Source organism: Pongo pygmaeus, chromosome 9, assembly GCF_028885625.2.
Source record: "Pongo pygmaeus isolate AG05252 chromosome 9, NHGRI_mPonPyg2-v2.0_pri, whole genome shotgun sequence".
Lineage (NCBI taxonomy): Eukaryota > Metazoa > Chordata > Mammalia > Primates > Hominidae > Pongo > Pongo pygmaeus.
Genome location: NC_072382.2, coordinates 118,677,712 through 118,704,122, shown reverse-complemented (window position 1 = coordinate 118,704,122; position 26,411 = coordinate 118,677,712). Strand labels below are relative to the sequence as shown.

The following is a 26,411-nucleotide window of genomic DNA, read 5'->3' as shown; positions in this document are numbered from 1 at the left end:
GCCCTGCTTTTTTGGAAAGAAGCGTTTGTTTGATAAACAGGAAGTCGTTTCCATGGGTGTGGGAAGAAGAAATGATAGAACTGAGTGGCAAAGCAAAGAACTACTAGCTGTGGTTAGTTTGGAATTGGCAGAAGTTTTTTCAGGTAGTCACCTAAGATGAAGATGAGCACGCATACTGCCTTTTCCCCTTTCTAGGCTGGGTTCATTCTTCACTGAAATGTGATATTTCTGCCTATTTCTTGTCCTGCTGTCAGGGTATGTTCATTTTCAGCTAGTGTTTTGCATCAGCTGTGAGTTGTAGACTTAGCAGACAAATGGAGACACTGTCTGTTTAGAGTGGAAAAGTGACTTATTTTAAGAAATGTTGGCTCCGCACCACTATCCCATTAGTGGCATACCTCTGACACTCCATTGAAGCTGGCCTAGGGAAGCTAAGACTGGCTTCTGTGTATTTTTGCTCTTTGAAAGGTCAGAACCTAAATGTACCACAAGATATTTTCTTCCTGAGTAAGATTGGGACAAAATTATAAACAGTGAATTCTGAAGCAAACTTACGTGCTGGTGCTCTAATACTTTAGAAAATTCAAAATCGATTTCCTGTACTTCTAACAATATTACTCTTCATTGGGTATGTAAATCTCTTAGTATCACTTACTTCTTTTCATTTTGTAAGGAAGGGCAGACCAAAAAGATTAAAGAAGACCAATGCCAAGTCATGGTCATGGGAAAGTGAGAAAGAGAATTTAAAAGCACTTTTTACTTTTTTTTTACTTTCTTTTACTTTTTACTTTTGAAAAGCACTTGAAACGGGAGAACCATTTTTTTTCCTTTTAACTGAGAGTCACCTCATCCCTGTCTGGGTACATGTTTGGTGTGAAGTTGTGGTCAAAGAAAACTTTAAATTTGTCCCAGACCTATAATGACAACTAAATAGATAAGTAGTTGATTGATGGTGCAAAAAGCTTAGTGTGATGGACTTGACTTTATGCAGCAGGTGTCTACTTGAGGTTTGTTTAGATTGGTGGGGGTGGGGAGGGGGCAGGACTCTAGCTGGGGGCATGGCTGCAGTGTGGATGATTGGGATGAGGATATGGGTAGTATTTGTGGCTCGGTATTTAGGAGAGGTAGTTCACTGAATTGCCTGGAAGAAGGAGAACAACTGTGGAGTTCCTTGCAATTGGAGTTTATCCTGACAAGGTTCAACGTATATTTTACTTTGCATATTGAGTGGATTCAGGAGCCATTTGGTTTCATTTGCCTTCTGAAAGTACTGCAGTATTTGTTAAAATGCTGTGACTATGTGTTAAGTCCAGGCTGGGCTACAGCTCTGGATTTCTTCACTGAAAGTTAAATATCACATTTGAACTTGAAGAATGTTTGCTGCCTGCCTCTAGAGCATATACGAATATAAAGCAGCTATTTGTCGGCAGGCAGCTGAAAGGCGATTTTCAGCAGGGACTGAAAACCACTGCAGGCTGCTGGCTTCCTGGCACACCCACTAGACCTCATAGGTTTACAGTGAAAGCAAACCAATGGGAGTAGGGGTTGGGGGGTAAGATGGGCAAAAATCAGGGCAGAGGCTGAGGTCTGAATGCGATTGAGCCACTGGAAGGAGCTTGCATGTGAAGAGCACAGTGCTCCCAAAGAGAAGAAAACTTGAACCCCAAGCACAATGGCTAGAAGCAAATATCTAATGTGAACACTTTAAAAAAAAAAAGTGATTTGTTCTGTAAATGTATTTAGAGTCCGGGGGAAAAAAGTGATTTGTTTATCTTCTTTGTATCTATAACTATAGGGGTACTGAAGGTAACTTTGGGGAAAGTATTATAGTTTAAGCTGTATTACCCAGTGCGCTGTTGCAGACACCTTTTAACCAGAGCCATTAACAGTGACAATCGATGTATAGAAAATCACATGTAAGCTCTACAGAATCCTGAAGGACTGTGTGCTCTATTAACTAGATGTTTAAGTATCCCGTATATAGTATTCGGTGGACCTTTTCAAAAATGTCTTTTGCAGCATCTTTGAAAGTGAAAGTTTTGACGTATGATACTCTTAATCAGAGTACGCGTTTATTCCCAAATATTCTGTTCTTTCTTTGGGTATAGCATGCAACAGAGTTTACTTATATTTAGAAGATCAAGAGGCGGGGGTATTGGCAGGGTAAATGATTTGTCCAGGGACAACTGATGTGTCACTGTGGAGATAAAACAGAACTAGGCTGCATTCCAGCAGCTTCTGGCCTGTATAACAGTTTTGAGAACTTTCCAATCACTTTAGGAAAACAAGGTACTTAGAAATTTATAAAGAGTTTCTTAATAAAAGAAAATCACTTATTTTGGAAATTGTGAAATTAATCATTCTGCGGCATTTAAGAAGCACTTTGATGTGTTCTGGTAATTAGTATTTACTGCCAGACAAATGTCTCTTGGGCATTTTAATTAATGGGTAGCTTGGCCAAATGAGCTTCTGATGGTAAACCTTCATGAGGGTTTATTTTTATGTTTCTCAAGAATAGCTGTCTCTTCAAAGCTCTTTAATTAGACAAGGTTTAGCAACTAAAACATATTATTAGAATAATTAGGCCTTGGGTTAAGAGAAATAGGGGGTCAAAGGAGCAGGTACTGTTAGAAAATGGCCTCTTAAAACATAGCGTTCTACCTCTGATGGATGGCCACTTCTTTTACAGCTTCTGTTAAGTTACTCTCCCTAGTTTGGACTTCGTGTTGTTTAAAGTTCATAGCAGACCGCACCGGAAGCCTAAACACACCCAAGTGGGAGCTTACTTATCCCCACCTCTGACCTCCCAGGGAAAGCTTGATTCTAGTCCTTTTAACTGCTAAGTGGAAGACTTCTTATTTTCTCCTTTTTCTTCTATTAAATCAGTAATCTTGGCTGTAACAATGACTTGTATTTTTGAGGGAGATGCTTCAAAAGCCTTGTGTGTGGTGAACAAAAATTACAATAATTCCTTTGAGGATCTTTCTTAATGATTTATATTATCTACATATAAGATATGTTCTTAAAGTGACTATAGTATTTGCATTCCAGAATGTTATATTCCTTGTTGTCAGAATGCAGTTTGAATTACTTTACAATCTGCTGTGTAGATGGGCTGGCATCTAACTCCCTTTTTTCAACCTTCTCCCCTGCCATTTCTTGCCACAAGCGCTCAGTCTTGGCAGTTATTGCTAGTAAATATGTGCTACACTGAACTTCCTCTTTGTGGTGAAGGAAAGATACACCTGACTGGTCCTGTGAGTGAGTGAGATGTCACCAAAACAATTGTGTATTCTACCAAAACTGTTGATAAATCACAATATATTTATCTATATTCCCTCATTTTTCACTTTCCTACTATCTCAGGATGCTTAGGATGGCAAATATGTCCTTTTCGCAGCTAGATCAGTTGATTAAAGGACAGTATTAGACATTTCTAACAGAACAACTGTATCATAGCTGACATTTCTAATCCCACTAGCTGTCATGACCTATATGTGTTGTTGGTTTGATAAAGAACTGAGTCAAAGATATGTATGTCGTTGGTTTGGTATAAACCTACTGCTATTATTGGAAAGTTCTTAAAGAACCTGCTAATCCATCAAATCATTTTTGAATATTGAGGATAGCCTGCCTTATAGTATTATAGATTTTATCACATGTAAATTCTTTTGATATACCTTAGTTAACAACATGGCCAATGAAATGATTTAAGTTGGTAGAAACTTCACTTGGTTTTTGATTGATGTTATCTGTAAAAATTAACATTTTTAAAGAACCATTTGGTGAGCCCCATAAATGCATATATAAAGATGTAGGTGTATCGCTATGCACTCCAGAGAACAGTTACTGAGTAAGTGTGTTTTTATGTCAAATCGAAGACCTTCGAGAAAGCAGAAAAGATAGTAACCTAAACAGAGTGCTCTGTCGAGCAGTTTTCTCCCCTTAGCAGTGACTAATTTCTGTCCACCCTTTCCTTAAATGATTGAATATTGGGGCCTTGCTTTTTTACCTCCTCTTTAACACAGGAAATATTTCTGATACTTATCTTCATGTGTGTGTTTGCTCATGTCTGTGCAATCTTCTGCAGTGAGGATATGAAAAGAAAGGTACTGAGTTCTGTGACCCTTGAAAAACACCTTATAACCCTCGGAACTCTCTTTTCCTGATGAAAGTACAAGTGTGTTCTTATGCATACTTTTGTATAACAGGATTTATACTTAAAATAGTTTGGATACTTATTATTAATGAATTTTGATGGATGCAAACCAGGACTATCAATGTGTTGTTCTCTCGTTGCTCATTTTGCCTCTTTAACTCACTCATTTGAGAGGGCCCCTTGTAGCCCTCTTTAAGTCTACCTTTTGAAATTACACAAGTGTCCAAAATGAAAACTGACTGTATTCTTCTTCAACACAGACCACCTGGTGGCCCATGGTAGAATGGCAGAAAAGGAGGCCCGTCGGAAGTTCAAACAGATCGTCACTGCTGTCTATTTTTGTCACTGTCGGAACATTGTTCATCGTGATTTAAAAGCTGAAAATTTACTTCTGGATGCCAATCTGAATATCAAAATAGCAGGTGAGAACTGTACTGAGGATGTCAGATAGGGACAAAGGAGCTTTTCCTTGGGGTTCTGTAAGCAAGGGATTATCTGTTTCCATCTCTTCAGAAAGAACTATTGTGAAAGTAAGGAAAATTTAAGATGAAAAAAAAATAGCCTGAAAATTGATAAACTTTAAAAGTACTTCCCCTCCCCCACCTTTTTTTTTTTTTTTGGAGACTGAGTCTCATTGTCGCCCGGGCTGGAGTGCAGTGGTGCAGTCTTGGCTCACTGCAGCCTCCATCTCCCAGGTTCAAGCGATTCTCCTGCCTCAGCCTCCCAAGTAGCTGGGATTACAGGTGTGCATCACCACGCCTGGCTAATTTTTATATTTTTAGTAGAGTTGGGGTTTTGCCATGTTGGCCAGGCTGGTCTGGAACTCCTGACCTCAAGTGATCTGCCTGCCTTGGTCTCCCAAAGTGCTGGGATTACAGGCGTGAGCCACCACACCCGGCCTGTTTATTTTTAATGTAGTATCAGCTGGAACTAGGCTGGGGAGAAAGAAGGGAAAGGGTGATATTTAAAATGCTATTACTTTGGTTAACAGGTCCTTTTTTACATAATAAGAAATAAAATATGTAATAAAGTGGAAAGGAAAACTGCTAAAATTGTATACCCTCTCACCTTCACTTGAGAAGGTTGATTTATGTCACTGCTGACACAGAGCATACTTATTCTAAAGGCTGTAACTGTATGATGATTTAGGAAAAATAGATCTTAGAGTGGCTTATAGGCAGTCCAGCTTTTTGTCTTCTCAAATTTTACTAGTCTGCTTATCTGACAGTGCCTTGAGAGCACTTTTCACTGCCTCGATCTGTTCGTGCTTAATTTTAGTAAACTATCAGCATTTTGCCTAATGAATACAAACTCACTATTTACTAATAAAATAAAGTGACTGCAATCTATAGAGAAACTGTAAATATGAAAATAAGCCATTTATGTTTGCCGACACTTTCCGGTATGGCATCATGTATCCCCGGTCTCCAGATAAAAGGAAGGGCATCTCATATAGAAAACTGAAATATAGCTAGAATGTAATTGTCTTAAAAAGGCAAGGTATAAAGCAGTTCTAAGGATTTTCTTCCTTAGTAGAGGTGGGATTTGAGAGTTTGGATTTTTATCATAGGTCAAAGTTACCTAAGGGTACCTTTGCAGGGTCACAATTCTTCTGAGAGTTGCTTTTGTGTAGATAAGCCTGTTCACTTTTACATCCTGGAGCATCACCTAGCTTTTTATCTATCTGAAACTGACAGCTACACTTTTGTTTAGAACTTTCATATCATTTATAAGTTCTTTCAGTCCTGCACTAGCTTATTACAGAGTACACAGGAATTAAAGGCTTTCTTTATCTTATATAAAATCATGTTTTTCCTTTGCTTTCATGTCTGTTTTATTTTCTCCAAAGCTCTCTAGATACTGGTAGTTCCCACAAAGGTGTGTGGCGTGGAAAAGCCTGGCAATTTCAGACCTTCTTTTGTAATTATTTGTTGTAGCTTCAATTAAATTAATACTAATAATACCTACTAAACTTCACAACCCTTAAAACTGTAATAAAAGATTGATTAGTGTCTTATTATTACTATAACAGTTACTACAAACTTAGTGACTTGGAAAAACACAGATTTGTTAGCCTGTAGTTCTGGAGGTCAGAAGTCCAAGTCGGGTCTCACAGGGTGAAAGTGAAAACAGCAGCAAGGGCTGTTCCTCCTGGAGGCTCTGAAGGAAAAATGTGTCCTTGCCTTTTTTAGTTTCTAGAGGTCACCTGCATTCTTTAGCTCAGCCCCTTCCTTCCTTCACTCCAACCTGTGGCTTCCATTGTCACATCTCCTACTCCTAATTCTGACCCTCCTGCTTCCCTCTTGCAAGGACCTTTGTCATTACATTGGGCTGTCTCAGATAATCCAGGATCATCTCTCTCCCACTCCCACCTTTTTTTGTTTTTGTTTTCGAGACAGGGCCTCATTCTGTTGCTCAGGCAGGAGGGCGTGATCTCAGCTCACTGCAACCTCAGCCTTCTGAGTATCTGGAACTACAGGTGCGCGCTTCTACACCCAGCTAACTTTTGTATTTTTAGTAGAGACGGGGTTTTACCATGTTGGCCATGCTAGTCTCGAACTCCTGGCCTCCAGCGATCCACCCACCTTGGCCTCTCAAAGTGCTGGGAGCCACCATGTCTGGCCTCATCTCCCCATTTTAAGATCTTTAATCATGTTAATACAAGTCCCTTTTACCATGTATGGTAACACATTCACAAGTATGGGGGATTGGGATATAGATGTATTTGGGGGCCATTATTCAACATGCCACAAATGTCATTGTAAGGCTCTTTGGATTATAGATTAGGGTAGTGAATTAAAAGAAGGCCTTCTGGACACGCACCACCCACTCTGCACTGACCAGCCCACCTGGGTAGCAGAGGACACCCCCCAGCCCCCACCAAGCATTGAAGACATAGTTTATTTCCTCGTATCCTTTCTCCTTGGGTGTAGTTGGGGTGGGGAAGGAGGGAAGACTGGGGTAATCTCCATTCCTTGGGCTCTGCGCCGGAGTCCATGGTGCACCACTGTGCTGTGAGCTGTGGGGCCTGCTGCAGTGGGAGTGTGTAGAACACCTTGACCAAAGGGGAGCTTTGTCTTGTGTGTTTTGAAAAAGGCTTAATGAAGACAATGTTGTTCATTCTTAGTAGTATAGTTTGCAATTCTTAATGGCAAATAGTAAGTTTCAGTAGAAAACAAAACAAAACAAAACAAAAAGAAGGCCTTATTTATATTCTCTAGTTTTATTTTCCCTCCGCTGACCCAAGGTTAAAAATTTTCTTAATGCTCCCTTGGTTCTTGATTTTGAATTTAGGATCATTTTGATTTAGTTAAAGAAATTTTTTTTCTTTTTTTTTTTTTTTTTGAGATGGAGTCTCACACTGTTGCCCAGGCTGGAGTGCAGTGGCATGATCTCCGCTCACTGCAACCTCTGCCTCCCCCAGGTTCAAGCGATTCTCCTACCTCAGCCTCCCGTGTAGCTGGGATTATAGGCATGCGCCACCACGTTCTGCTAATTTTTTGTATTTTTAGCAGAGACGAGTTTTACTATGCTGGCCAGGCTAGTCTTGAACTCCTGACCTCGTGATCCACCCGCCTCAGCCTCCCAAAGTGCTGGGATTATAGGCGTGAGCCACCACGCCCGGCTGTTAAGGAAATTTCTATATCCTTTAGTTTTTACATTGAGAAACTCAGAGTAAAAACAGAGATTATTGATAATTGAAATTGGAAACTCTACTGAAATATTTGGGTAAGGAGATTTTTAAAGACTTTGTTGTTGTTGTTGTTAATAGTTAAAACAAATTCAAGGAGTCACAATGAGAGTGTCTACCTGCTGATATGTAATTACAGACTCTGGGGTGCTGGCAGCCAGCCTTGGGCTCTCTCTGTGTTAACACATATACTTTGGCAAGATTTTTAAGTTCATTAACCCAAAGTGTACGTTTTTATTATTTGTTTTAAGAGCAAAACAGAAAAATAAATGAGCACCTCTAGTTTTGCGGCCTGCTACAATACCTAACATTAGCTTTGCTCATGCAGTCTTTCTCTTATATGCCATCATTACTCAGTTTCTCAGTCATTGCCTGAACCTCCTTTCTTGCACATAAATTAAATAGAATTATCATTCTCACCTCCCAGTTCTTTTTTGAATTTAATGGACTAGTGGGAGAAATGCCTCTAGTTGAAGCCAACTAGAACATGACTAATTTTGGAGAGGTAGGTTGGATGTTTTTGACAGGATAAGGTCAGATAGGTAACGAAATCAACTTTAATTCTAAAAGCCAAAAGTAACTTTCAGATTCCTGATCTTTTCAATGGCTTCACTTTTGGTAAAGTATCTTAAATATCAGTAAGAAGAAACTACTATATATGAAAGAAACATGCAAGAGAGAAAAAGGTTTTTTTGGTTTTATTTTAAGAAGTTAGTCTTGGGGCGCATGCCTGTAATCCCAGCACTTTGGGAGGCCAAGGCGGGCAGGTCACCTGAGGTCAGGAGTTTAAGACCAGCCTGGCCAACGTGGTGAAAACCTGTCTCTACAAAAGTTCACAAATTAGCTGGGCATGATGGTGGGTGCCTGTAATCCCAGCTACTCATGAGGCTGAGGCAGAAGAATCACTTGAACCCAGGAGGCAGAGGTTGCAGTGAGCTGAGATCGCGCCATTGCACTCCAACTTGGGCGAGAGAGCGAGACTCTATCTCAAAAAAAAAAGAAGAAGTTAGTCTTAAGCAGCTCATCTTTAAAATAATCATATATGTTATAGTACCAAAATAACTTGGAACTAATAAAACTCAGATTAGGAAGTATAAAAGATTCATGTTTTCTGTATGCCATTGTTTAAGTGATTTTAATGAAAATAATCATGCATCCAGTTTCGTGTAGAAGATGAATAAATTGGTCTGTGGATATTTGTGTTTACATTAATTTATTTTTACTTTTTGTATTAATGTGGTGATTTACATTTGATACTGTTTGTTTGTTTGTTTTGTAGAGACAGACTCTCACTATGTTGCCTAGGCTGGTCTCAAAACTCCTGGCCTCAAGAGATTCTCCTGCCTTGGCCTCCCAAAGTGCTAGGATTATAGGTGTGAGCCACCATGCCCGCCCCTTCCCCCTTCTTTTTTAAGAAACTGGGTCACCTTCTGTTGACCAGGCTGCAGTGGCATAATCATGGCTCACTGCAACCTCAGCCTCCTGGGCTCAAGTGATCCTCCTGCCTCAGCCTCCCAAGTAGCTGGGACTACAGGCATGTTCCACCACACCTTGCTAATTTTAAACATTTTTTGTCACTGTGTTCCTCAGCCTGGTCTCAAACTCTTGGCCTCAACTAGTCCTCCCTCCTTAGCCTCCCAAAGTGTTAGAATTACAGGCATGAGCCACCGTGCCTGGCCTACATTTGATATTTGATACTGTAAAAAGCTAGCTATCACAACTGTCCATACTAGTTCTCTTCGAGAGAATAAGTGTTCCCTGGATAGATAGCTATTAGTTATAGATATTATAAGTTATAATTATAGTATAAGTTATGTCTTCAGTCATAAATACTATAAGATTCAGCTGAGCAAGGTGGCATGCATCTGTAGTCCCAGCTAGTTGAGATCAAGGCTAAGGCAGGAGTCTTACTTGGACTCAGGAGTTTGAGTCTAGCCTCATAGTGATACCTTGTCTACTGAAAAAAAAAAAAAAAGATTGAACCATTGTTCCACTGTTTATCATTTTTTTTTGCTTAATTCTTATTTATGAATTTTTGTTCTACTTCTATTTCTAGAGAGAATAAAGCCCAGGTGAATAACTTTGTCTTCTTTCTGGTTTTAGAATTATTAATAACAAATCCGTGTTCTTAATGGCAGTAGCAAACCTGTCTTCTGTAGAATTTTTAAAAAGATGTTTCTGTCATTAGTAATACAGAAGAAGCCTTGATCATTTTCAGAATAAAGAATTTTACGACAGGGAGAGGTGGCTCATGCCCGTAATCTCAGCACTTTGGGAAGCCGAAGTGGGAAGATCACTTGAGGCCAGGATTTTGAGACCTGGGGCAGCATAGTGAGATTCCATCTCTTTTTTATTAAGAAGAAGAAAGAAAAAAAAAGAATTTTATTTCTAAAGGCAGTTACCAAGTCTAGAACTAAGAATTTGTGGAGGTAATCTAGAATCTTATTTGCTAACGAAGCCTCCTGTGCTATTGCACAGAAGAGAAAAAAGAAGTGTGAAACATGACTCCAGCTCTAAAGAACTGAGGCTATTTGGGCAGCAAACATTAGATCTTTGAAAAGTTAGTAACACCAAAATTATGCTTTGCATATATATATAAAATGTACTTCACAAAGCATTTTTACATATATCACCTAATTTTATTGGCATGCAAATATATCTTATTAAAAAACAGTAAAATCTCTTCATCTTCTGGCACTTTTAACTCTCCAAAACCTCTGAATTTCTTGTAAAGAGCACCCAGGCAAGGTATAGAGAACCCCAGTGCTGGGAAGAGAATAGGATTCTTGGCCTCCGACTTTTAACTTTTCTTGCCTGAGATGTGTAAGGATCCACAGAAGAGCAGTTGAAGGACTGGGGAGGCACAACACAGCTCACTCAGCATGGAGCCGGCATCGCTGGATGATAGTATCCTTAACAGCTACCAAATTATAGTTGGATACAATAGAAGAGATGTTACAAGGCACATCATGACTCATTATCACATTAATTGTACAGTCTAATTAGCATAGGAGTTCAGAGGATGATAGAAGTACTTTAGTTTGTAAGATTCCACCAGATTGTCAGTTCCACAAGGACTGTAACCACGTCCTGTTTATTGTCACACTCCCGCTGGCTCATACATGCCTGTTCTGTAGCAGGTGCTCCCCAGCTTTGTCGAACTGAAGTTCAGGCAGTACTGATAAGGACATAAATATTGTATTGAGGACATGGCATTTGAGGTGTGTCCAGTGTCGTGTGTCCATTGTCATGTGATTGGATGATTAGGTGTAGAGGAGAGAATTCCATCAAGTGTTAATAAGGCACCTGTCAGTTGCAGACACTGATCTAGGCACGGGGGTACAGCAGCCAGTAAGATAACCCCTTGGAACTTACGTTCTAATGGGGATAAATAGACAGTAAACACAAGTAAGCTCTCATAGGGCTGTGACAAAGATAAACTCGAGTAACATGGCAGAATGATTTGTGCGAGAGGTACTGCTTTTAGCCAGGATCTTCAAAACGTTCCACGCAGAAAGAAGAACAATGCAAAGGCCTGAGAGAGATAAATTCAACATAGAAGAAAGGGGTAGAAGAAAGTCCAGAATGGCTGGAGGTAATGAATAAAACGGGGATTGGAAGAAGTTGGGGTGAGAGAGATGGCAAAGGCCAGTTGCACGTGGTTAGGATGTGGGATTTCATTTAGGTTCCAGTGGGCACTGAGTTGGAGCAGCATGGGCAGCAGTAGAATGCACAAGGTCTATTTGAAAAAAAAAAAAAAAGGGTGAGCAGCTCAGTGGAAGGGAAGACTAAAGGAGAGGAGTCTCCCCGAGAAGGCAGGAGTGGTAGATGTTTATATTAGATTGAAATCATTTGAATATAAGATATAAGGCTTAATTAATCCAATTCAGTATGGAGACGGCAAAAAGCTGGAAGCTGAGGGAAGGGAAGGGCCTCCTGGTACTAGGAAGGCCAGTTAAAGGCTGTGAATGGTAAAATCCCGCATGAGGGTGATGGTGGCAGTAAACATGCAAAGGAAGAAAACGGCAACAAATGCAAGAGAGAAAGCAAGTGAGAATTTCTAGGACCAGATAACCAATCACATGTCTTGACCAGGAAGAGGGAATTTTGAAAGATATGTTTAGAAATAAAGAAATGAAATTTTCTTACTGATGGATTATATTAAGCTATCAAAAAAATGGTGTTTTTAAAATGGTTAATGTATTGCTACTTGAAAGTAATTTTAATGTCCTTGTCCCCAAAGATTAAGTAGCAAGGTGTCTATATTTAAAATAGATTGCCTAGGAAAAAACTGAAATGTAGCTGGCTTACTCCCTGAAGAAAAGTTCTTTCAAATACTTAGACATTATGAGAATGTTTTGAAAATTGTGGAAACATTTTTTTTAAACCTAAGGAAGTTGGAAACTTTTGTCTTTAAATGTCGACTCCCAGAATGGTCTCCATGAGATAGTTTCCACTCCCGTGTTATTGTTTTAGTTGGCAATCAGTAGACAGCAAAGATCAGAAATGCAACTATAGAAAGGCCAATATCCTGGAAAGAATTTTCAGAGCATGGATTTAAGGTACCATGGACAATTTTGACCTTAATGCAGTGAGAGCTAGACCATTTTATTTTTTTTTTTAGGGAGAAATTAAAACATTTCATAACTCAATTGACCTTTTACCCTTGGTATGAATATACTGAGATACCATCATATAGAAAAGAAAGGTTGGAAACCTTGGATTTTTGAGTACCCTTCCACAGTGTGATGACTGACAGTGTCTCTGATCACGGGAAGTAGTTATGCAATATTCATTATATCAATCTAAATTTTATTTCATGATTCTAACGCCCCTTTTTTAGGCTATCATTCATTGCACCTCCCAGGTTGACACGTCCAGTGAATTGAGACCAGAGAGGCCTTTGTGTTTGTCCTGAATTCATAATAAAGCCTAGGAATTTTAATAGCTAGACCTGTGTTCTTGCCCTGAAATGGCATATGACCATTACCAAGAAGCTGCTCTAAATAACCTTCCTGCATGTTGACCCTTGGAAAAAGAAAATTTGAAATATTATCTCTCTTGAATCCTATTCCTGAGACTAGAACTTTACAAATTTGTATTCTACTTAATGTCATATCTATATTTTTTAATATTAAGATTATTAACTTAGTTTAACACAGAAAAAACGTTGATGTTCCAGGAAGGTGCACTCTATTTAGCCTATGGTTTCACATATCTCTTGGATCACTGAAGTGTAACACCTGAGGTTGTGTAAACAGAGGCCGGCCTGAGAAGCTGAGAATCAAGAATTTGATGCTCAACCATAGATTCCTCTTACTCACGCTTCTAGTTTGTGCGAAGTGACTTCTCTTACTTTTCCTCAGCCTCAAGGATTTTCATGCCATTATCTATTAATTGCACGTCACTTATTTTGGGGATAATTAGAAAAAGGGGGAATGAGAGGTTGGGAATAGAAAAAGGGAGAGAAGCATAGGGCAGAAAAGAAATGGAAGCTTTTGCTTTGAGGTCTTGTGGGGGTGGGGGTGGAAAAAAAAAGTGTGGGAGAAGCCTGAGCCCGAAAGCTTGCCTCCTCCCTCTACAGGGAAAGGGAGTTGAGCGGAGTGTAAGAGGGTGGATGGCATGCGCTTCTGACCTACCAAAGCATCTGGAAATTTCAGACTGCTCTTTGTCTCTGAGACTGTGTTGGGCACAGCATTGAATAAAGTGTGGATCAATAAGTATGTGAAGTGCTGGATATGTTAATTCACTGGATTTAATCTTCCTCAGTGTATACATGTATCTTAACATGTACGATGTACCCTGTAAATATATACAACTATTGTAATTTGCCCATTAAAATAAAACTGAAAATATAAATAAAACATGAGCAGTGATGATTAAAAGCCAGAGTTTCATTTTAATCTGTATAATATCTAGAACAAAGAAAAATAAGCTTATTGGCATTTTATTGAAGCTGCAGAAAATGACAGCTTTGAAAAATCTCTAGCAAGCAAGGTATGGTTTAAGGAAATTAGGTGTACACTTAACCTATAGTTAGTTTGTTTGTTTCTCTTTTTCCTTTCCTTTCCTTTCCTTTCCTTTCCTTTCCTTTCCTTTCCTTTCCTTTCCTTTCCTTCCTTTTTCTTCCTTCCTTCCTCTCCTTTTCTCTCTTTCTTTCGTTCTTTCATTCTTTCTCTCTCGCTCTCTTTCCTCTCTCTCTCTTTCCCTCCCTCCTTTCCTTCCCTCCCTGTCATTCAGACTGGAGTGCAGTGGTGCAATCATAGCTCACTGTAACGTTGAACTCGTGGGCTCAGGGGATCCTCCCACCTCAGCCTCCCAAGTAGCTGGGACTACAGGTGTTTGCCACCATGCCTGGCGAATTTTAAAATTTTTTGTAGAGATGGGACTTGTTTTGCTGCTCAGGCTGGTCCTGAACTTTTGAGCTCAAGAGATCTTCTCACCCCACCTCCGTAAGTGTTGGGATTACAAGTATGAGCTACTGTGCCCAGCGTCTTACCTGTAGTTTCTGGTTTAAGATGTTTTAGAAGAACATTGATATTCTATCCATTTAGAGTAGTGTTTTACTTTTATTAGTGGATATAGAAACTATAAGAACTATAGAAAAGTTATAGAAACTTATAGTTCTTATAGGAACTCTAAGAACTTTTATAAAAGTCTGCCCAAGATCGTGTTTCCTCATGAGGATTGTAAGCTCCTCAAATGCAAGTTGATGTTGGGAAGGGACTAACAAATCACCCAGAGTGCTCCTTCACTCTGATTCTGAGGGAGTCTTTATCGTGTTGTGTAAAGTGTGTTGGAAGCCAGGCGTGGTAGCACGCACCTGTAGTCCCAGCTACTCAAGAGGCTGGGAGGGTCGCTTGAGCCGCAGAGGTTGAAGCTGCAGTAAGCTATGATTGCACCACTGCTCTCTAGCCTAGGCGACAGAGCAAGACCCTGTCTCTTAAAAAAAATAAAAATAAAAACTTTTACTTTTTGTAGAGATGAGGTCTTGCTCTGTCGCCCAGTTTTGTCTTGAACTCCCGAGCTCAAGCGATCTTCCTGCCTCAGCCTCCCAAAGTGCTAGGATTATAGGCATGAGCCACTGTGCCTGACCTAAAAATATTATTATTATTTTTTTTGGCTTGCACCTGTAATCCTAGCACTTTGGGAGGCTGAGGCAGGTGGATCACGAGGTCAGGAGATTGAGACCATCCTGGCTAACACGGTGAAACGCCGTCTCTACTAAAAATACAAAAAATTAGCCAGGCGTGGTGGCGGGCGCCTGTAGTCCCAGCTACTTGGGAGGCTGAGGCAGGAGAATGGCGTGAACCCGGGAGGCAGAGCTTGCAGTGAGCCGAGATTGTGCCACTGCACTCCAGCCTGGGCGACAGAGCAAGACTCTGTCTCAAAAAAAAAAAAAAAAAATTAATGTGATATTATATAAATTTAAAATTAAAGCGATGTCAAGAAGAGTGAGGCTGATTTTTCAGGCAAGCCTTTGCAAGGTGGCAGAATATTAGTAAAAGTCCCCATTATATCAGAATCTGGTTGTCATTTATGAGTTCTGAAATATACCTTATCAGTTCTCTTAAAATCATAAGAGAGTGAGTATAATATTTGTATCAGTTTTCTTAGCATCAAAAAGTCAGTTTGCTAGTGGTAGGCATGGGTATTTCATCTAGTCTTTTTAAAATATCCTGATTTGAGTGGTCTTTGGCTCGTCTTTGCAGAGTCTATACACAGACCATCCTTAATTTACCATCTCAAGTAGTATACAGGATCTTTTCCCAGCCAGTGATTTCTGAATCCTCAGAGATTCTCAGTGTTCCAAGAGATTCATGTCATACAAAGTGATAATGACTTTTCTATTTTTTAGAAGTTAATAAATGAAATAATTACTTAGGTCTTTCCGCCCTTCTTAAATGGAATAGTTTGAGAGCCTCTGAGTATAAATCGAGTCTACGTGCTGGCAGGGTGCTAATGAGCATGCTCATGACTTGGTCATTCCATTTATTGTTCAAGTAGTTGGTTATCATAATAGCTTTGACCAGGGTGCAGTTTTTCATTGTGTTTTATTAAGTTTACATCTATTATGGATCACAGGATTATATAAAGCATAAAGAACACTAATGTTAAAATTCAAATTGATGAGGATAAAAATGATAATTCTATACTGCCTCAAGACAACCTTCACCAAATTCATGAATTGTCTTCGTTTGGCCATGGTTCTTACACAGCACATCAAATTGTGTTTCTAGGGCCTCAAGAAACAAAGTTTAAAAATGTTACATTACATACATACACACAAAATATGTATATACCACATGTATATACATTTTTTACACACATATCCGTATCTATATCTATCTATCTATATTATATCCAGTTTGATTTATTGGGAATAAAGACTATCTACATTCATAGTGTATTATTTGCGAAGAAGTGCTAATAAGTAATGACCCAACATTTATTAATCCATTTCATTATTTAAAAAGATATCATGAAAATAATTCATATAATGAAGTCTGGTTTTTAGGTTCAAACATGTAAGTGTTCCAAATCCTAGGTTATGAAAAGTATTCATCTGTTTTGTGTATTATAATCTCAGTATATTTGTGGCTTCCAGAGCCAGGTGCCGTGGTTCATGCTTGTAATCTCAGCACTTTGGGAGGCCAAGGCGGGAGGATCCCTTGAGACCAGCCTGGGCAACATAATAAGACCCTGTCTTTATCCCACCACCCGCCCCCCGGGCCCCATCAAAAAGAAAATACACACACACACACACACACACACACACACACATGGCTTCCTACTAAACATGATATATCAATTTTAAATAAATACTTTTTCTTGCATAATTGAAATAAATAGTGTGGGTCACTTGTATGATGGGATAATATGAATTTGTCTTAAAATTCATAGTGAACTTTTAAATTAATTTTTAATATACTAATGTAAAATAAAATGTCTTAGCTAAAGTCACTTCTGTATCATAAATCATACAAAAATGACAAAATTATTTTTAAAATTTCTTTCCTGGGAGGTTTTTAAGATAATACATTCCTTTGAAAGGAGTTTGTGAGTCAGAAAAGCTGGAAAATAAAAAGGTAACTGTACTGATTTCTTTACATTCTAATCAAGTATACTATGGTTTTCTTGATCAGATTGAGAGAGTCTCTGAACTGTTGATAGAACCTTCTTCAGGAAAGCCCCATTTCTCTAGAATATACCAGTTGCCCCTCTGGAACTTTTCCTTAAAACTCATCCAGTGGTTATAATTATATAGTTACACGTGTGCTTGTTTCATGTGTATCTCCCCCACTGGACTAATGTGCTACATGAGGGCAGGGACCATGTCTGTCTTGTTCACCTTGTACTGAGAATACATTTGTGGTCCATCAAAAAATTGAGGAGGCAGGCTGGGTGTGGTGGCTCATGCTTGTAATCTCAGCACTTTGGGAGGCCCAGGTGGGCGGATCACCTGAGGTCAGGAGTTCAGTTCGAGACCAGCCTGGCCAACATGGTGAAACCTTGTCTCTACTAAAAATACAAAAATCAGCCAGGTGTGGTGGCACATGCCTGTCGTCCCAGCTACTTGGGAGGCTGAAACAGGAGAATTGCTTGAACCCAGGAGGTGGAGGCTGCAGTGACCCGAGATGGTGGCACTGCACTCTAGCCTGGGCAACAGAGTGAGACTCCATCTAAAAAAAAAAAAAAAATTGAGAAGGGGAGTACTTTATTCCCATTATCATTTTCACCTTACCTTTCAGTTGGGTTACTTTTCAGATGTCTGCTCTCATTTGAAGTTTTTTTATTTTTCCTATTAGCTTTGATCTAAGATAGTATTTTGTTACCTACTCTTAATTTCTAGGTAATACCTTAGAGCTTCTTAAGTGACAATTCTATCTTCTTTTCTCTCAAAGTAGGCTTCTGCTTATCAGACCATATGTCTTAGTTTTTAATTTGGAAAATGGTTTTTGTTTTGTTGTTTTGTTTGTTTGTGGTTTTTTGTTTATTTGTTTATTTTTTTGAGACAGAGTCTCACTGTGTCACCCAGGCTGGAGTGCAGTGGCCTGATCTCTGCCCACTGCAACCTCTGTTTCCTGGGTTCAAGTGATTCAAGAGAATTTAAGGGGACACTGATTCATCATGTTCTATAAAAGGCACACTAAAATTTTGTATACCATGCTCACCTATCATTATTAGAAACTTACCTGATTAAATGATTAGGCTTTTATTGTTCTTGTTGATATTCTTTAAAATCATGACTATGATATACTCATTAATGTTTTTAAGAATTCCAATGAGTATTGTTTGCATGTGTTGTAGAAAGTGTCTCATTATAATCCTTTCCTTTATACATCTAGTCAGTACTGAGTTTGATGCAAAGATCCTATATTGAAGAGGTGTTTGGGGATTTATATGAGAACGGTTGGATGTTGCTGTCTAAAATAAATAGAGTAGAGAAGATTGGTTTATTACATTATTTAAAATAGCTGAGTTCAGCTCTCGTACCTGCTAAGGTGTTTTGGGATAAAAATACATGAGTCACTCACTGGAAATGCCAATATAATGCTGATCCAAATCTCCCCCCAAATAAGATGATTACTTGATTTTTTTTTTTTCCTTGAAGGAATTTTCTCTTGTGTATATATGCTAAGGCTGTGAGTCAGGAGTTTTTGGCATTACTTCTCTATTAGCTCCTAGTGAGGAAGTTCAGCCAGGGGTTGAAGTGATTACTAAATCCTGAGGACTTCCCAATATCTGTTTTTAAGAGTGAACTAATATTGTGACTTCTGAGAACTTTGAAACTCATCCTTTGTCACTACCACAATTCTGAGATCCACACACTTGACTTTTGTTTTGTTCAATTTCAAATAAAGCCTTTAGGTCATATGGTTTGGCCAGTGACATTATATAGGAAAAGCAGATTTAATTCCTTATTAGCGTCATGTTCCATTTTAATAGTCAGTAGAACATTCTAAATCCTATTTATATACTGTTCTTACACCAGTCTTGATCTTTGGTTCTTTGAGTCATTTCTAGCAGCATCATTTCTAATTATTAGAAATTTCTAATAATCGGAAATTAATCAAGGACCTAATTATTTCTGTCTTCATCTTTGGGTCCCTAATTGCAAATGCAGTATTGGGATTGTGAATCCTCAGAAGCTTTTAGCTTTGAAAACACGAAGGATCTTGTCACAGTGATTTTTGGTGAGGTTGTTCATTTAGGATAAGTAAATATCTTCCCACTTCACTTTTTCCCCTCTGCTCCCCGCTTCCAAGCTGTTTACTTATACAGCAAGGAAGTGAAGCACAAGTTACCCTTGGAAAGCAGGGTTGGCCATCGCTCAAAGCTGTACTGTATTGCCTTAGGAGACACTGGGAACACTAGTACTGGCTGGAAAGTTGTGTCTAATCTGTTTACATCTGCTTTGGATTGTTCTTTGGTTAGCCAAAAAAGAAGTCAAGTTCTTTGCTCTAAAGTGGTAGACCAAATAAGAAAATTCCCTGTTGCAGTTGCCCTGATTTATAAATTAATGCCACCCGTTTTGCCCTTTTCCCTTACCGCATACACATATCCAGTTGATGATATACTTATTTTTAGGGATATCAGTTATCACTACCTTATATATCCCCAGGCTCCTGATCTCACCTCCAACAAAGAATTCCAAGTCTCAAAATTGATCGTAAGCTCTGGTATTTAAGCCATCCTAGAAGACAGTCATATGGTTCAAATTAAAGTCTCCTGCTCTGTATTAAGAGAAAGAGATTTAAGTTGCCATTTCAGCCTGTGGACAAATGCTAACCAACTGGAGTGTTGGGGGTTGGAAAGCAACTTAACAAATTAGATTGAGAGCCACTTGCGAGTGGAGAAGTGAATGACCATGGCCACATGAAGAGACCAACTTCGCTGCACTCACATGGCTTCTGTTGTGTAGGTGTGCGTATCCATCTTAACCAGCTTCTTCTGTTTCTCCCTGTTCTTCCGTAACTCTTTAGAATATTCATCATTTTAATGTTGAATCTGTAGGTCATACATCTTTCCCATTGCCAGTAAATAAGCAGTAAAGGATATCAAGTATTTTATCGGCATCAGTACCTGAGAATTATATAAAACTAACTGTTCAGTGTTTTTGTTCTTATTGTTCAAGATGATGTCTTAAAGTCTTTATACTTAAAATAAAAATTTTAGTTATAGAATAACGTAAGCATACTATAGAAAATTTAAACAGCAACAAAACCGTTCTAAGTATTCAAGCTACAATCCCATCTCTGAAACCATTGTTAACATTTTGAATGCATTTCCTTTTGTATTTTTACTATGTGTGTTTTTCATACTTATAATCAGTGTATATACAATTTTGTATTTCCCATGTTGCTCCATATAGTCATCATTTTTTTTTTTGAGACAGAGTCTTGCTCTGTCTTGCCCAGGCTGGAGTTCAGTGCCACCACCTCGGGTCACTGCAGCCTCCGTCTCCTGGGTTCAAGCAGTTCTCCTGTCTCAGCCTCCCAAGTAGCTGGGACTACAGGCATGTGCCACCACACCCAGATAATTTTGTATTTTTAGTAGAGATGGTGTTTCACCGTGTTGACCAGGCTGGTCTCGAACTCCTGACCTCAGGTGATCCACCTGCCTCAGCCTCCCAAAGTGCAGAGATTACAGGCATGAGCCACCACACCTGGCCTCATCATTTTTAATGAGTGCACATCAAGTAGATGTACCATAATTTACCTGATCTACCCCATATTGTTTTTGTTTTGTTTTGTTTTGTTTTGTTTTAAAAGACAGGGTCTCGGTCTGTCACCCAGGTTGGAGTGCAGTGGCGTGATCATGGTTCACTGTGCCTTGAACTCCTGGGCTCCAGGGATCCTCTGGCCTCAGCCTCCCAAGTAGCTGGAACTACAGGTGTGCGCCGCTGCACCAGGCCCCATATTGTTTATGATCTCACCAATTCTTGGTATTAGCACGATCCTCAATTTTTCTTTGGCATTTATTACTGCATTCTAAAACTTCAAAGTTATTTACTTAACCTTTTGAACGTACACGGAATCGTTTCTTTGCCTTAAGTTTCTGTGTGTTTTTGTTGTTGTTCTTGTTTTTCACTTATATTGAAGTTGTCATTCTTCTGGGTTTTTTTTTCTTATATTTCACCAGCATTTGGCCTGCTAGCACTCTTCATCTTGAGCCATGTGAACTAAACTTCAGCTTATGGTAGTCTAGTTTACTTTATGTCCTCTGGAATCCAACTAGTGGGAATGATCCCAGGCCTTGTCCCTTTCTCTTTCCCAGGCTGACTTGAGCTGGAGCAGTACAGCACTCCAGTATTCCTTAGAGCGATATGAACTCTGGAATGGTAAAAGAAGATAGTTACCAAATACAAAGTGCCTGTGGTTTTGGGGAGATGATGAGGCTCTGTGTGTTTACTGGCTGCTTACCTTTGGGATTTGAATAACTTAAAGATTATAATCAGAAAAAAATAGATTCTTAAAAAAAAGTGAGGGGAGAGTTAAGATTATCTGAAAGATTACTAAAACTATGTCAACTTTCAGTTATACAGGTTTTTAAAAATATTATCTAGGTTTTTTTTTCTTTTTTTCATTTGATAGTTTAAGTTGGACATATTGAAGGAAAAGAAGGAAAACCTAATTTTTTTTAGTGTTCTTCGTTAACAGCTCTTATTAGAACTAGAGAAGCAAGTGATATTATAGATAAAAATGAATTTTTAAATTAACTATATGTAGTGTATACTAGCTTTGTCTCTTACTAATATGGGTTACTGAGAAATAGTTATTAGTGTGGGAGTAATACTAATATTTTCAATCATGTGAATAATAAGCATGTTACTCACACCTAATTGCCATTTTAGCATTAGTGATTATACCTATCACTAAAATGTTTACTCCTCCTTTAAAATTATATTTAATGATAACTGGAAACTTCGTCATTGTATATATTCTTCCTAGATTACAGTTTTTCTTCATATATGAAGATTGCTATTTTCAACGAAAACTTCAGTTGAGATCTCTGTCTTACCAAGTAGTTCCCAGTTCCTACACTCTGAGTTCTGATACATTCATTTCCTATTTCAAACTTTATCGCTTTTTTCTTCCCTTTCTCCCACCCTCTCTATTCTTAGTTAATCAGTGAGTTGTTGTAAGATATTTATTGAGTGCTTTCTCTTCCTGTCAGCACTGTGCTAGGCCCTAGGAAATCAGTGGTGAGAAAAACCTCTGCCCTCAAAAGCCCTAATGATTGTGGAGCTTAGATCCCAGAGCAGTGGTTCCAAGTGGCAAGAAATAGCAGTGGAGGAGGAAAAGGAGCTATTCTTGTCTCTTTTATCTTTCATTTATTATGAAATATTATGTTTATACACAAATTTTCTTTAAGCATCTGTGTAGACTTTAGTGAATCACTAGAAGCAAACACCTGTGTAGTAATTGGCACACAGGCCAAAAAACTAGAAAATGTCATCAGCCAGGCTGTACACCTCATCACAACCATATCCTTCCCCCAAGAGAAAAAAAAATTTTTTTGTACTTTTGTGTTAATCACTTATGTGCTCTACTTTATAGGTGTTTTTTTTTTTTCTTTTAGTAGTTTTGCCACTGATGTAATGCATTACTCAGGAGTTTTGCTCCAAGGGATGCCATTTATATTGAATATAATGTATAGTGGGTCCATCTTTAAACAATATAGTTTTGCTTGTTTTGAATGATACATGAATAGAATCATATTGATTATATTATTTTTTGTCTGTTTCATCCAACAGTCTGTGAGATTTATCCATGTTGTTTGTATAACTGTGATTTATTCATTTTTATTTCTATATAGTATTCCATGATATGAATATACCACAAGTTACTTTTCCATTGTACCTATTAATAGCTATTTTAAAAGCAGAAGCCCCTATTGCTTTCAGTTTGGGGCGCTTACTAACAGCTGCAACGAACATTCCTAAACATTTATCCTGGTATACTCTTAAACATTAATGTGTTTAAACATTTAAGAGTGTAAACTGAGAAGTGAAATTGCTGGGTCATATGGTATGTGTTTTTAGTTTTATTTGGTAATGCTGAACCGTTTCCAGTAGGTGTGAGAGTCCCACTTGCTCCATGTCCTCTCCAGTGCTTGTTATTATCTACTTTTAAATTTTTGCCCATCTGGCAACTGTGTAATGATTATCTTGTTGTGGTTTTAATTTTTTATTGTTTCTCTTTAATAATGAGATTGAGCTTCTTTTTGTGTCTCTTGGCCTTTTTTTGTCAGTTGTCAATAGTCTTTTGCTCATTTTTCTACTGGATTCTCTATTGGCCTTATTGTTTTATAGGAGTTTGTTTCTTTTTGATAGTCTGGATACAAGTCCTTTGTTTTTTTTTTTAATGATTGATTGGTTGGTTGGTTGTTGAGATAGGATCTCACTCTGTCACCCAGGCTGCAGTGCAGTGGCGTGATCACAGCTCACAGCAGTCTCGACTTCCCAGGCTCAGGCAATCCTCTTGCCTCAGCCTCCCGAGTAGCTGGGACCACAGGCATACACCACCATGCCTGGCTAATTTATGTTTAGTTTTTGTAGAGACGAGGTCTCCCTGTATTTGCCCAGGCTGGTTTTAAACTACTGAGCTCAAGCAGTCCTCCTGTCTTGGCCTCCCAGAATGCTGAGATTACAGGAGTAAGCCACCATGCCCAGCCAAGTCCTTTATTTTATATGTTACAAATATCCTCCCTCACTTTGTGGTTTCTCACTTCATTCTCTTTAATGTGTGTATAAATTTTGGCATAATTCTAATGTAACCAAGTTTACCACTTTTCCCTTTATGATTAGCACTTTTTGTTTCTTGTTTGAGAAATTCTTCCATCCCCTGAGGCCATAAAGATACCTGCTTTTTTTTTTTTTTTTTTTTTTAATAAAAACGTCATAGTTTTACCTTTCACATTAGGGCTATAGTCCACCTGGAATTAATTTGGAGATAGAGTGTGAGGTTGGCAGCCTATGTAATTTTTTCCCATATGAATAACCAATCGTTCCTGTGCCACTTTTTGAGAAATTTATCCTTTTCCCATTGATATACAGTGTCTACCATTCTTTTCTATGCATGTTTTTAAAAGAAACTTGACGCAGTATTCCTGAAGGATTATGTGTCTTTGGGAATTAACATAAGCAGAGCAAAGGGTGGCAGTCAATAATAAAATGAAAAACAGTAAACTGTAATAACTAAGGAATTTGCAAGTTTTTTGTTTTTTTGAGACAGTGTTTTGCTCTTGTCACCCAGGCTAGAGTGCATGGTGCAATTTCGGCTCTGGTGCAACCCTCTGCCTCCTGGGTTCAAGCAATTCTCCTGCCTCAGCCTCCCGAGTAGCTGGGATTTCAGGCACCTGCCACTACACCTGGCTAATTTTTGTATTTTTAGTAGAGACGGGGTTTTGCCATGTTGGCCAGGCTGGTCTTAAACTCCTGACCTCAGGTGATCCGCCAGTCTTGGCCTCCCAAATTTCTGGGATTACAGGTGTGAGCCACTGTGCCTGGCAAATTTGCAAATTTCAATAAAAATAATTATGGGATGTATGTGAACGTAAATATAAACACATACATGATGCTGAAAGCACAATGTGGGCCTGGACTTTGAGGGCACTGAGAACTGGTGTTATAGGCTGGATCTGGTTCGTACTAATTTTTCTTTAATCTTTGTACTTGGGAATGTTACTTAACTTTTGAACCTCATGTCTCAGGCATAAAACAAGAATAATGCTCATCTCAATGAGGTAATAAATACAAGGTGCTCTAGCACAGCACACAACAGAGGGTCCTTTGAAAAACAACTGTTTAATACTGCAAAATGCAGCACAAATAGGAAAGCTGTTGCACTGGAGAGATGAGTCAAGGACAGTCCAGTTCCAGGTTTTTCTGGGATACATGGCTCCCTCCAGGGCTCTTGCCACTCACTTGCATGGCCACGACGTTCGTTTCTAAGTACTCTGAATGTATTTGTATATAACTTAGGATTAGTATCTGTTGGTTGTCATCAATCTTGGTAAGAAATGCCTAATTTTATTCACAGCTTGACATTGTAGATAACTCTGAATGGATCTGGATTATATTTGTAGTCCATTTCTGTGATGTAGCCTGTCTTTACAACAAATAAACAAAAATTCTGAGGGGAAAATGATACCATTTCTCATCGAGAATAATTATGCCATCATTTGTTTTCCCTCACATCAAAGTTACATAACACTTGGATGAGATTACATGGATGCTGAAAGCCACCTTTTTCTGCTTTTCTCCTCTCTCAGCTTCCTTGTTACATTTTCCTGACTTTCTTCCTTTAGCCGCACTTTCTCTCTCCTTTTTGCTGCATCCTCTTTCTATTCTTGCACCTAGGGAATAGGAAGTACCTCTGGGTGTTTTCGAAGCCTTAATTCTCATCCTTCCCTTTTCTCTACTTTTTCTTTCAAAAATATTTTATCCTTTTATTACTATAATTCAGTTTCTCAGAATATCTTCACTTAAATTTCTGATCACCTTCTCAAACTCAGGACATAAAGAAAAAGTAATTTTTTTTCTTCCCAAACCAACTTCTGCTTTCCTCAAGTCTGTCATCTGCTCAGATACTTCAGGGCCATATTCTGTACTTCTTCTTCTTTTTCATCCCATATATTCTGTTTGTTATCAAGTACTGTCCACTCCTTTCAAAACATCTTTTGAATTCTTTTTTTTCATTTTCACTATCTCATCTGATCACAGCCTTCAATATTCACCTCACACCTAACCTAATCTTGCTTTCTAGTTTATTTTACCACATCACCTGCTTGCTCCAGAAGTCCTAGCAACTCCTTATTGCCTGTAAGAGTGGCTCTCAAACCTCTTGAGAAAGAACTGTGTTTTACTGGTTCCTTTATATTCACACCAAAAGCATAAGTGACAAAAGGAAATACAGATAAGTTGGACCTCATCAACATTTAAAACTTTTGTGCATCAAAGGACGTCATCAAGATAATGAAGATCCACAGAATGGGAGAAAGTATTTGCAAATCATATATCTAATAAGAGATTTGTATCCAGAATGTATAAAGAACACTCACAACTCAATAATATTAAACTGCGCAGAAGATTTGAATAGACGTTTCTCCAAAGCAGATATACAAATGGCTGAAAAGCACACGAAAAGATGCTCAACATTATTGGCCATCAGGGAAATATAAATGAAAACCACTGTAAGATACCATTTCACATCCACTGGGATAGCTGAATTGACAATAATAAGTAATAATAATAAAGACAATAAGTGTTGGCAAAGATGTGGAGAAATTGGAATCCTTGTACATTGCTGGTAGGGATGTATAATAGTACAGCCACTTTGGATAGCAGTTTGGATACTTCCTAAAAAGTTAAGCAGAGTTACCATGTGACCCAGCAGTTCCACTCCCAGGTATATATCCAAGAGAAATGAAACCATATGGCCACACAGAAACTCACATAAATGTTCATAGCAGCTTTATTTGTAGTCGCTGCAAAGTGGAAACAATCTGAATGTTCACCAGCTGATGAATGGATAAATAAAATGTGGAATGTCC

At 38.6% G+C, this 26,411-nt stretch overlaps 1 protein-coding gene across 21 annotated transcripts in view; it reads left to right on the top strand.

The window, feature by feature from the left end:
- Nucleotides 1-26,411, top strand: part of SIK3 (SIK family kinase 3) — a 258,649-nt gene that overhangs the window by 166,217 nt on the left and 66,021 nt on the right. For all 21 annotated transcript variants that reach the window (XR_010127644.1, XR_010127643.1, XR_010127641.1 and 18 more), the window contains one exon: nucleotides 4,420-4,581. Coding sequence is in view for 16 of the 21 variants with exons in the window: in XM_054441459.2 (XP_054297434.1) it covers nucleotides 4,420-4,581 (162 nt within the window). In the remaining 5 variants the exon portion in view is untranslated. The remainder of the gene's footprint in view (nucleotides 1-4,419; nucleotides 4,582-26,411) is intronic.